This window comes from Chrysemys picta, chromosome 2 (assembly GCF_011386835.1).
Source record: "Chrysemys picta bellii isolate R12L10 chromosome 2, ASM1138683v2, whole genome shotgun sequence".
NCBI lineage: Eukaryota > Metazoa > Chordata > Testudines > Emydidae > Chrysemys > Chrysemys picta.
The window spans coordinates 9,851,818-9,864,991 of NC_088792.1; the positions used below are offsets into that span (position 1 = coordinate 9,851,818).

Genomic DNA, 13,174 nt, shown 5'->3' on the forward strand with positions numbered 1-13,174 from the left:
CATCCTTGCTCCGAGTCATGTGCCCTGTGGCTACAACTTCCAATTTTAAAGGGTCCAAGGGCCATAATAGGTCCATTGGGGGTGTGCACATGTACCCCAAGGCCCAGTTATAGGCACTGTACTGTAGAGAGAAATATGAATCATAACAACCACAGTACACCACAAGGAGCACCACGATTCTGTGGGACCTCAGCACTGCAAGTAACTGCCCGTGGCATGGAGATGCAGACCAGCTGCTCCCACTCATCTCTACACCCCTCCTCCCGCAACAAAGGGGTTATTAAAAATGGTGGTCCCCCTCCCTCCAAAATAAATTCCAGGGACATGAGGTGTGAGAGTGCCTTCGATTCCATATGTATATGGTCACGGCAGCACTGAGCATGACAACGGTTTGATTAAGCCCTCTTTAAGCAACTGGAAAGTACAGCAAGTTGTTTAGTCTGAATGTCCTGGGTTTTTTCTCCCTCACATTAATTTCCTTCAGAGAAGCCCATCATCTTCATGAAGTCCTTGGATGATGTTGTTGGGGAGGAGCGTGGTGTGATCACACTGGAGTGTGAGGTCTCCAAACCAAAGGTCAAACCCATCTGGAAGAAGGACGATGTGGAGCTCACCCCTGGCGACAAGTATGAGCAGATGCAAGCTGGGAAAACACTGTGTCTCATTGTTCACGATCTGAACAAGAATGATGCTGGTTTATACACATGTGATATTGGCACTGACCTTGCCAAGTCACGAGTCAGTATTCAGGGTAGGTGCAGTTGAAAACAATGGTGTTCTTTTAAATGGTGCTATAAATGAGTGCTGCATGCTTCTACTCTTTGAGTCACATATTCTCCTTCATGAGGCACAGTAGTCTCCATTTTAAAATAAATATTTATCAGTAGTTACCAAATGATACATTGATGTCTCTGCAATCACAGTTATTCTCTATTCTAAGGATAGGGAAAAACTATGACATCTCAAATAGCATTGAATGGTACCTGTTGGAAGCCCATAACATTTTAGTGCTAGACATTGTAGACCTGCAAATTTATCAAGAACTTTATTTGTTCATTTTGTTCCTAGATAAGGCATATTTTATGGCTAACTTTGATAAGATGGCCAATGATTTCTCCTCCTATTTAACATTCATTTAGTTTGAGGCATTTGGTATAACAGAGGTGCAGATTGCTGCACACCTCTCTGCTGGGTTCAGCTGTTTACTGGACTGAGCAATGGAGAAAATCCTTCTGAACCTTCTGTGATTAATAAAAATCATGAGCCAAAATGACTGACAAACTCCTTAATAAAAATACTGATCATACATATGCACGCAAAGGAAGAAATATGGGTTTCTTTAAAGAAAATAACATGGCATTTAACATGTATCAGATGTTAACTTAGAGTCTATTCTGGGGAAACAAAAACAGAATTATATCATTCATTTAAAAAAAATACCCACAGGCTACTGTTCCTCAGTCCTTGTGATTGTCTGTAGGAAGAAAGTGTCCCAAGTTTTTCAAATGCCCATCTGTTCTGAGACAGATCTGGAGCCGTCCTAGGCAGGTCACAACATTGCAAACAATCACTAACATCCCATTTGCCTATCTCATAGAGCTGGAAGGGACCCTGAAAAGTCATTGAGTCCAGCCCCCTGCCTTCACTAGCAGAGCAAAGTACTGATTTTGCCACAGATCCCTAAGTAGCCCTCTCAAGGACTGAACTCACAACCCTGGGTTTAGCAGGCCAATGCTCAAACCACTGAGCTATCCCCCCTTTCTCAGAGCCCCTGTGAGTGGAGACCTTCATCACACACACAGGTGTAGAGGCTTCCTGACTGACACTCTTGTCTCCAGCTTTCATGGAATCATGGCTCCATTTCACCGAGGTTGCTTGTTTTCCTGAGCATGCTCATTCTAGTGCAAGCTATCCAGGGGTCTAGTAAGTCCCTTTCTCACCCCTACACCTCAGGTGTTTAGTGATACCAATGTTCAGTTCTGGCGGCTACACTTGGCATCAAGGGATAACTTATGAGTCGTTCTTCCACAGTATTGAATATGCAAATGAAGAATGCGGTGCTTTTCCGTCTCTCATTCTCCTAACCCTTCAGATAGCAAGTGTTCAGTATTGTTCTTCATGTGACTTTTAAGCTTTCTCAGGCCTCTGACTGCTGTACAATACCACTTTTCTCCAATCCTGAATAATTGTACCACCCGCCTTCTTGCCTTCCAGAGCTGAACATTGGTATCACTAAACGCCTGAAGAGCACTGAAGTTCAAGAAGGGGAGAATTGTACTTTTGAGTGTATTTTGTCCCATGAAAGCATTGGCGATTTCCACTGGCTGCTGAAGGGGAATGAAGTTCACAGTGGTGGACGATTTAAGACCTTTAACAAAGGGCGGAAATACACCCTCGACATCAGAAATGTGGTTGCTGCTGATGCTGGGGAAGTAGTCTTCACTGCTCGCAACTTGAACTCCAAGGCCTCGCTGGTTGTGAAAGGTAACAAGTGCAGAGATATTTCAGAGTTGGGGCAATCTCAAAAAATAGGTTATCTCAGTAAATTATAAAGGCAAAATCCTTATCTCGTTGAAGTAAATGGCAACTTTCCCATTGAATTCAATGGGACGAGGAACTGGTCTTAAAAACAACTTGAAATATTGAAACATTTTATACTGCTTTTAAAATAAATGTTTATGGGGGGAAGGTAATATTGAAAATGACCTCATCTCTGCCTGCAATTTTCTGAGTACTGTTAATTACAGGTCAGAAATTATAGATGCAAATGATTGCAGGTGCAAATGCAGTTAGATGACTAGCCACTCAATTTGCACCCACAGTAACAGCATCCATAATTAACTATGAATACAAAACGGTAGCCACCAAAGTAAATGCCTTTTTTGACAAATAAGTACCATTCTGTCATTCTTGTAAGTAATTAATTGTCAGTTCCCAATTGCTGCTCATTGACATCCAATAAATACAATTAATGTCCACTAAACATGAACACTTGCTTTTTCCCCAAATAGTTCTATCCAAAAGTAAATCAGTAATGTAATCTGAATGATTTATTCTGTTATGTGAATCTATATTAAATGATTTTTTAGATAGAAGGAAGCCTAATTCTCCAAAAAATGATAAAGTTCCAGAACATGGATTTTTAACGGTATTGTTGCTTCCCTCAGAAAAACCGGCAGAGATTATAAAGCAGCTGGAGGACAAGACATCAGCAGCAGGACAAGACATCAGCCTGAGCTGTGAAATGTCCAAACCTGACACAAATGTGAAGTGGTACAAGGATGGCAAAGCAATCCGGAAAAGCCAAAAATATGACTTACGCCAAGAGGGAACATGGGCCATACTCGTCATCCATGATTCCATGACCAAGGACAGTGGGGAGTACATGTGTGAGATGGAGACCTCTAAAACTAAAGCATTGGTCACAGTAGAAGGTCAGTGGACAAACACCCAGGAGCCTGAAAGTATGTAGAGTAGGGCAAAAAAACTGCAAAACTTTTGAAGACATTTTATTTCACTGGCTTTTTTAACCGACCAGTTTTTTTGTTTTTCCAAACTTCATACAGATCTTTTTTATTTCCTTTTTTTTTTCAAATTAGTAATTTCTGAAAAACACTTCACCATTTTGAAGAACCTTACTGTGTGACTTAACTGTCTGATCTGCATGGGCAATGGCGAGGGAAAGCCCCCAAACACACACTGAAAATGATATAAATGAAAAACGGTTTGAACTTTATTAATGTTAATTGTACCATAAATGCGAGAGTAATTAGACCACAATCTATGCCAAAGGGAAGTCCAATGGTTAGAGCAGGGGACTGGGATTTAGAAGCGATTGGCTCTATCCCCACCTCTGCTGCTGACTCTGTGGAACATCTTTGTGATTCAGTTTCCCTAACTTTACAATGGAAATAATAACACTTGCCCACCATTATTAGTTAACATTTATATTGCAGTAGCACCTTGTCAGGGGTCCCCACACACACACTCTGAACTCTGGGGTACAGATGTGGGGACCCACATGAAAGACCCCCTAAGCTTATATTCTACCAGCTTAGGTTAAAATTTCCCCAAGGCACAAATTCCTTTCCTTGTCCTTGGACAGTATTGCTGCCACCACCAAGTGTTTTACACAAAAATTCAGGGAAGGGTCACTTGGAATCCCTATTCCCCCCAAATATCCCCCCAAGCCCCTTCACCCCCTTTCCTGGGGAGGCTTGAGAATAATATACCAACCAGTTGCCTTAGCAATGTGAGTACAGACCAGACCCTTTGTCTTCAGGACACTGAAATCAATCAGGTTCTTAAAAGAAGAATTTTATTATAAAGAAAAAGTTAAAGAATCACATCTGCAAAATCAGGATGGAAGGTAACTTTACAGGGTAATACAAAGATTTAAAACACAGAGGACTCCCCTCCACAGTTACAAAAACAGGAATAAAACTACCTCTGTAGCATAGGAAAATTCAGAAGCTAAAACAAAAGATAACCTAATGCATTTCCTTGCCTTTATTTACAATTTCTGTGGTTTTAGATGGATTATTCCAGGTATATTTCCAGGAGATGTTGTACGTGCTTGGCTTCTCCCTCTGTCCAGAGAGGGAACAACAAAAGAGAGCAACAAACAAATCCTCCTCCCCTCCCCCCAGATTTGAAAGTATCTTCTTTCCTCATTGGTCCTTCTGGTCAGGTGCAACTAGGTTATTTGAACTGCTTAACCGCTTACAGATAAGGCGATTCAGTACAGCTGCCAAGGAGGGATTTTATGCTACTCTTCCCTCTATATTTATGACACACCTAAAGGCCACAACTATTACCCCAGGCACAAAACAGACCGATAATAAATTACGATCCTTCCCCCAAAGAATTTGCAATCTAAAAACCAAAATGTAACAGGTGGATGAGAGACACCTTTTCACCTCTGCACAGCACTTTAAGATGTTGAATAAGTGCAAAAATATTCTTATTAATAATGATAAATAATAATACATCAAGCTCTGACAGTGTGCTCAGAGCTGTATTATTTGAAAAATATCAAACCAATTCCAAGGCAATCCAAAATTCTTGTCTTAAGAGCAGGGCCGGCTCCAGCTTTTCTGCTGTCCCAAGCGGCAAAAAAAAAAAAAAAAGATGACGAGCGGCGGCACTTCGGCAGCAGCTCAGTCGCGCCGCTTCTTCGCGGCAGTTCGGCGGCGGGTCCTCCCTCTCTTCCTCTTCGGTGGCAATTCGGCGGCAGCTCAAATAGGAAGAGAGGGAATGAGGGACCCGCAGCCGAATTTCCGCCGAAGATCCGGACGTGCTGCCCCGATACCAGCCAGAGTGCCGCCCCTTTGAATTGGCTGCCCCAAGCACCTGCTTGCTACACTGGTGTGTGGAGCAGGCCCTGCTTAAGAGGTAACATTGTTATAATGTGGCCTGATTTTCAGAGCGGCTTAAAATCTATGAAAATCAGGCCAGGAGTTGTAATTCAAATGGAGGCCTGGATTTATTCCTAAATTCATTGTACATGTCTCTTTTCAGTACTATGGGCTAGTGAAGTACATCTGGATATCTTTGCATTTCTCACCAGGAAGAGAGAGAATTTCTGGCTATGGAATTTAGTACATTGTCTTTCAATTCTATAACAGACCATAGGCATACCCATTACAGGTGACCACAGAGAAAGGCGACTAATGACATTTTGTTTCTTTACAAGCATCTGATTCTCAACAACTTTGCTCCTTGTACAGTCATTTACACACCTGTGCATGGTAGATGTAAAAGTGCTACCGTTCTGATCCGATCTCACTTTGGACAGCTGTAAATGATGGCACAGCTGTGGAGACTTCAGTCCAGGGTGTTTATGATGTACTTGAGGACTATGTTGGGCTAACCACTTGTTGTCACTTTCCTCAGAAAAACCCAATCGCTTTGTGAAGGAGCTTTCAGATCTGAAAGCTGATGAAAAAGGAGTCGCTGTTTTTATGTGTCAGACTGAGAAAGCCGCACCCACAGTGACCTGGCGGAAAGGGATGGTCGAGCTCAAGACAAGCAAGAAATACGAGATCATCCAGAAAGGGACCATCCTGCAGCTCACTATTAATGCCTTAGAGAAAAGTGACAGTGACACCTACACCTGCGACGTTGGCGAGGCCCAGTCTAGAGCCAAGCTGATCGTGCAAGGTATGAACGGCTTGAATGCATGACCAAGTACCGCACAACTGTCAGATGGCAGAAAGTGTGTGTGTTATAATGCTGAGCTTGACTTACTGGCAGCTGAGCAGGGTGAGTTAAGGAATGCCAATCGGATTACAGCCTAGAGCAGGGGCGGGCAAACTTTTTGGCCTGAGGGCCACATCGGGTTTCCGAAATTGTATGGAGGGCCAGTTAGGGGAGGCTGTGCCTCCCCAGACAGCCAGGCTTGGCCCGTCACCTATCCAATCCCCCCTGCTTCTCGCCCCCTGACGACACCCCCCCAGGACTCCTGCCCCATCCAAACCCCCATCCCCTGATGGCCCCCCCGGGACCCCTGCCCCATCCACCCCCCCCATCCCCTGACCGCCTCTGGACCCCCTACTCTCATTCCTGACTGCCCCCCCCTGGGACCCCTACCCCATCCAACCACCCCTTCTCCCTGACTGCCTCCAGACCCCCTGCCCCTGACTGCCCCCTGCTGCCCCATTCAACCCCTCCTCTCCTTCCTGACTTCCCCCCGGGACCCCGGCCCCCATTCAACCCCCCTGTTCCCCGCCCTCTGACCGCCCCGACCCCTATCCACACCCCCGCCCCCTGACCACCACCCTGAACTCCCCTGCCTTCTATCCACCCCCACCAACTCCCTGCCCCCTTACCGCGTTGCCTGGAGCACTGGTGGCTGGTGGCACTATGGCCGCGCCGCCCAGAGCACCAGGACAGACAGCCACACCGCCCGGCTTGAGCCAGCCACGCCACCGCACAGCACAGAGCATCAGGTCAGGCCACGGCTCTGCAGCTGCGCTGCCCCAGGAGCTCACAGCCCCGCTGCCCAGAGCATTGTGTTGGCGGTGCAGTGAGATGAGGCTGCGGGGGAGGGGGAACAGCAGGGGAGGGGCCGGGGCCTAGCCTCCCGGGCCAGGAGCTCAGGGGCTGGGCAGGAAGGTCCCGCGGGCCGATTGTGACCCGCGGGCCGTAGTTTGCCCACCTCTGGCTTAGAGGCTCATGTTTTCAAAAATGGCTAGTGGTTTTTCGCCCCTCCATTTTTTTTTGGTGCCCAGATTGAGACTCCTTGAAGGAGACTGACTTTCAGAAACTGCCTGAGCATTCACCCTTGACAATCAGGCCCCTTTAAGGTGACTTGAATCGGGCACCCAGAATCACTAGTCACTTTTGAAAATTTAGGCCTGAAATGCTGTGGGTGCAATTTAAAAAATGGGCAGGAGTTTGTGTGTGTCTATATGTGATTGATCGGATTTGTGGAGCCAAGGGTGTGTGTGTGTGTGTGTGTGTGTGTTTAGTTCTGCACAGGGCCTGTATGCAGAATGGCTGCTGCAGTCTTCAGGAAGTGGCAATAGCTGGAGAATCAATCGTTCTTCTGCCACGGAAGAAGGATTTGCTTCTCTTGAGCCCTGTGGCAAACCCCTGTCCCAAACATGTGCACTTGGGTCAGGCACCAGGGACATACTTTTGGCCCATTGGTACATTTTATTTTGCACTTTCAAGTAGCTGAATTAATTTTGTACCTGTCTGTAATTTAGTGTCGGTTGTGCACTAATGCAGATTAATTGGCCAGGTGAAGTGAGGCCTAATGCTTGACTCAATGGCATTTCTTTGTCTGTCTGTAATGTGATAACGTTCATGGGGGAGACGGGGCACACACAGCTCTCCTGACCAGCGGAAAGAGTGGGAGGAGAGAATGGGGACCTTAGTAAGGGGACAGCTGGAAATGGGGAACTCACAGACCTTGAGGCATGAGGAGATGGAAGGGGGTAGACAGGGTATGGGTTAGGCGGGTTAGGGGTAGAGCTGGTTGGAAATTTTCCCATCAGAATATCCTGATTCGTCAAAATCTAAATATTCCCCAGGAGTGCAATGAGTTTAGCCTACAGAAGCAATGAATTGCCTGACCTTCGAAGTGGCCAAACAAAGTGAGGCCTAAAACTGAACTCCTCTGTTTCTATGTCAGTAATGCAATAACCTTTGAATACCACGTCCAATCAAGTCTAACATTTCAGAGAATGTTCTAGGCCAGGGATCGGCAACCTTTGGCACATGGCCCGCCAGAGTAAGCACCCTGGCGGGTTGGGCTGGTTTGTTTACCTGCCGCGTCCACAGGTTTGGCTGATCATGGGTCCCACTGGCCGCGGTTTGCCATTCCAGGCCAATAGGGGCTGCGGGAAGTGGCGTGGGCAGAGGGATGTGCTGGCCGCCGCTTCCCACAGCCCCCATTGGCCTGAAGCGGCGAACCGCTGGGATGACCTCTGTTGATAGTCGAAAAACCAGAACTTGGGGAAAGTCTGATTTCCACATAGTGCTCATTTTGGTGATGCAGGCAGAGGAGCATTGTGACATCAGAGGTAATTCAAGCAATCATCACTCTCTCCATCTAGTTAATTTGCATGCTTCAGTCCCATTGGTTGAAATGAAACTGCAGGTCAGGATTGAGGTGCTTGGACAGAATTGGAGAGTGTGGGGGTTCAGGACTGGAATAGCAGGGGCTGTTTCAGATCTGGAGCTATATTGACTGAGGCAGGGTGAGGCTGCAGATTTGCACTGTGACTCCCTCCCCACGACACCTGCCTCAGGCAAGATTATGTACCTTTGCCCAGTCAAAACTGTTTTAGTTAATCTAAACGGTGCCCATTTGGAGGGGCAGGAAGAGGGATTCCTTGTCCTCAGCACCAAATAAGCACGGTCAATGGGAAAGATGCCCGAGGCAAGCAGCAGGATTAGGGTTTTCAGGTTAGGGTTAAAGTTATTGGAGGGAGTGAATGGCGACTGGTTGAGTTACCTCTGATGTCACAACATACCGAGGCGCTCACGCTCCTCTGATTGCAGCACCAAAAGGACGCTATCAAGGGGAAATTGTTATTTAAACGAAACTGATAAAACAACAAAGAGAAGAAGAGGAGCAACTTAGATGATTTAACAATACAATTTTAGGTTCTGTGGCAGTGCCTTGTAAAATTGCTACGGATTCAGGGATAGACACTGCATTCTTGCCCCTCCCATTATCTGCCAGTTCACCTGACAAAAGAAACAGTGTGCAACCCTCTAGCTTTCCAAAAGCACCAAATTACCCTAAAATAGGGAGGACCCAGGGTCTTGCATAAGACATCATACAGCGTCTGTTGCACAGTGTGAAAGATTTCTAATGCCGACTTTAAACAACTTTGTTGACCTATAAAATATTTGATTTAACAACTAGAAAGGACAATGTTATTAAGCTCAAATATATGACTGAAAATGTGGAACAAGCTTAGTCCATGAAAACTATGTGAGTACCTTGGATTTTGTGGTACAGTAGAATCATAGAATATGCAGGTTGGAAGGGACCCTAGGAGGTATCTAGTCCAACCCCTGCTCAAAGCAGGACCAATCCCCAGCTAAATCCCCAAATTGCCCCCTCAAGGATTGAATTTACAATGCTGGGTTAGCATACCAATGCTCAAACCACTGAGCTATCCCTCCCCCCAAATTAACACTTCCTGAATTTATGTTGTAATTCACAGTGACATCAGGACTATCTTTATCTATAGATAATCTTTTTTTTCCTGCTCTTAGACTGATTTCCATGACTGCTTCTTGTTTTTCCTTTGACAGATAAATTACTAACATAGTCCCCAAATTAAATCTCCATTCATCAGTGTGTTTGTCATTTGGCTGTTTACAGAGAAGTTGGAATCTGACTGGTAGCACTAAAGAAGAAAGTTGTATGTGGTCTAGCAAAATATGATAAATCAAGACAGGGGTTTTGGGAACTTCCATTCAATGAACCTAGATGTCCAGAACACATGGCATATTAAGGGCCTCATTCGTTTCTCAGGTCCATTAGTGGATTTAATTTCTGATATTCTGGGGAGATTAAAATATTAGAATTGTAATTTTCCCCTGACTGTGTACTGGAATCTTTACAAATCAGTGGTATGTAGCTTAGTGTCCTGAATTTGTCTTCATCCTGTTCTGGTATGTCCTGTAAATATTTATTTTCTTTGAATTCTTTGCTCCATAACAGTGGAATTGTATTTAAACCTGTACCAAGAATCGCGTTCTTTTCACAAAAGCACTCGTGCTGGAGGTCATATCATTGGCATTCCCCTTTGCTTTTATCCGAATACAGGGATAGAAGCTAAGGAGTCCAGCAGTTGATATGTCTGTGTTCCTTTCAGGCCAGAAAATACTAATAATCGAAGATCTGGAAGATGTTGATGTGGTAGAAGGAGAATCTGCCATGTTCAAATGCAGAATCTCTCCAGTAGAATATAGCAATGTGCAGTGGTTTTTGGATAAAACCCCACTCCATACCAATGAACTTAATGACATCCAGTCTCAGCCTGGAGGATATCACTTGCTAACCTTGAAAAAACTGTCACTGAAGGATTCGGGGGTCATTACCTTTGAAGCTGGTGATAAGAAAACATCTGCCAGTTTGGTTGTTAAAGGTAATTCAAGCATAAAGGCTGCAGGAAAGGATAAAGAGAGTACAGGCCAGCACTGGGTAGTGGTATATGTGTGCAGGTGGAGAGAGATCAGTAAATGCTATAAATTAGGTTCTGTGATGTGAGTTCTTTAGTTAGAGAAGTCAGGATTGAGAAACAAGGGAGAGAGACAGAGGCAAGTAGAGAGTGTCAATGAGGCCACATGACCTGAATGTAATGAATTCAGGACCCATCCTGTGTACCTCTTGGAGTCATAAAATAATTCTTCAGTATGCAGAGCTGAGTAAAATACTTGGTTTCCGCTGCATCAAATTGAACACTTTTTGAAGAATCACGTGAACAGTTTTGGAAGGGTGAAACTTTGCACCATTTTATAACATTGACATTGTTCTGCAGAATGAGCAGCTGTTTTCAGAAAGCAAAAAAAGCCGCTTTTACTAGCAAAACACTGGCATGTAAGTGGCAAAAACGTGTCACGATCTGCTGGCAAAAACCAGTTTCTGATTCACTTCTTTAAAAACCCCTGAGAAGCCAAAAGTCAACAGTTGATTGGTTCTGACCAATTTGCATTGCCATGCTCTTCATGTCGGATCAGTTTTCTCACTGTGAACATGTACACTTATTGTTTAGGCAGAAGCATCGTGTTGTGCATTGTTCATATTGAAGGGGATCTAGGGGAATTTTCCTGAGCTAGTGAAATTCATGCTTCTCCCTAGTTAATGTTAAACCATGCCTGTCGTGGATGACTTATTCCTGATTCATATTTGTCCACGGAGACATTTGCCCCCTGGATTTTGCCATACTGTACCAGGCATTTTCCAAACCATGTCTAGGGGTAGAAAGCCCCACTATGAGGGCTTAATGCCTCCCATCCCCAAATTGTTCTTTTCCGATAATGATGTTGCAGAATATTGAACCAGATCTTTGGTATAAATAATCACATGTAAGGAATGTGCTGCTCCCCTCCCTCTGAAAATCTCAGACAAGTTTTATGTGATTCTAGAGAAGCCCTGCATCATTACAAAGGAGCTTGCTGATGCCGAAATCATTGAGGGAGAGGATGCCTTTCTTCATTGTGAAACCTCCAAGTCAGACAGCCCGGTAAAGTGGTGCAAAGATGGGAAGACCCTTAGAAACTCCTCTAAGTATAAGATCAGCCGGTCGGGATTTGAAGCCACGCTTGTCATTCATGGGACAGAAGAGAGAGACAGTGGCAGATATGAGTGTGAGGCTGGAACAGCTAAAAGTAGTGCAGTTGTCACTGTCAAGGGTAAGGACGTTTGGAGTGATGATGCCTAACATAAAGGTCAAAATAACAATTTAACACCTGGCTGCAACTGAGCTGAAAATTAACTCCATCTCTTCACACTGTAATGCAGGATATGTTCTGACTAACTCAGCTGGACAGCCTCCAGACAGGTGACAAGTGTAAAATAGAAAAAAACATTTGTTCTGAGATTGAAATGAGCTTTGGAGTGCAAGGATAGATGGGCTGGGGCTGGGTGTAGTTTACTGAGCTGAAAGGAAAATACCCTTCTCAGTTATGCACATTGATTTTCAGTCAGCTTCCTTATGTGTGTTCATCTCCCGTGAATGTCACTGAGTCCTCCAGGTACGTGGGGAGAGCACCATTTAGAACTGAGTTCTGGAGAGCAGGATTTTGCCCTAAAAATGGAAGGAAGGACTATCTTAACCATGTGATGAAGGAGAGCTTTATGGTTGTCACTCATCTTGGTTTGTTCATTATGCTTTTCTACCACACTAGGGGACTGATCCAACTCCCATTAAAGACAATAGAAACACCCCCATTGGTTTCAATAGGAACTCTCTCTGACACTTGGGGGGAGAGGATATTTTTATCAAGAAAATAAATGCAATGTTTTATGTTACACAGCAGCTACAATCGATTTGAAATTTCTCCTCTTGAGGGTTAAAGGATTTAAGCAAATGGATTCTAAACATCCCCAGTGGAACAGTAGATGTAGATGACCCACGGGATAAGGACACATGTTATAACACATTGTACTGCCATGACCCTTCCAGCTATGAACCCAGGAAGTTCACTCAAGAGTTCCAGAATGATGAAGTGGTAGATAAAGGCAGTGCCACATGAAAGGTGTGAGTGTGCTGAAGTAGGGCTGAAAGTGGAATGGAGGAAAGGAGCTGTCGTTCTTCAGCCAAGCGACTAGTGTGTGAGGAATCAGAAAGTGTAAGTGCCGAGCTGCACATTCATAACCTTGCGCTAGAAGACAGTAGTGAACACGTTCGTGAAAACAGAGACCATCAAGCAACAGCACTTTCTACTGTAACTGGTCTGAAGCGGCAAACCCCACCAGATGTTTCGTCTTTCCTCTTCCACAGTCAACACTACCAGAAACGTTGGATGCCACCTACTCTTCACCAATTCACTTTGCTGTCTGAAATCACTGTCTCTGACAGAGGCTGTGTAGGAATCTTCCATGGGACTCTTTTATCTATTTGCTCAGCTTTCTCTCTGTGTATGCTTTGCAGTGTTTGCTAAGTTAGTACATCTTCATGTCTGATAAAAATGTGTCTGGCTT

General features: G+C 44.8%; 1 protein-coding gene across 6 annotated transcripts in view; it reads left to right on the plus strand.

The window, feature by feature from the left end:
- The window catches only part of OBSCN (obscurin, cytoskeletal calmodulin and titin-interacting RhoGEF), a 266,409-nt gene that overhangs the window by 117,789 nt on the left and 135,446 nt on the right, over window positions 1-13,174 (plus strand). For all 6 annotated transcript variants that reach the window (XM_065582593.1, XM_065582594.1, XM_065582591.1 and 3 more), the window contains exons 39-44: window positions 485-751; window positions 2,215-2,484; window positions 3,168-3,434; window positions 5,896-6,162; window positions 10,344-10,616; window positions 11,617-11,883. In XM_065582593.1, coding sequence (XP_065438665.1) covers window positions 485-751; window positions 2,215-2,484; window positions 3,168-3,434; window positions 5,896-6,162; window positions 10,344-10,616; window positions 11,617-11,883 — 1,611 coding nt within the window. The remainder of the gene's footprint in view (window positions 1-484; window positions 752-2,214; window positions 2,485-3,167; window positions 3,435-5,895; window positions 6,163-10,343; window positions 10,617-11,616; window positions 11,884-13,174) is intronic.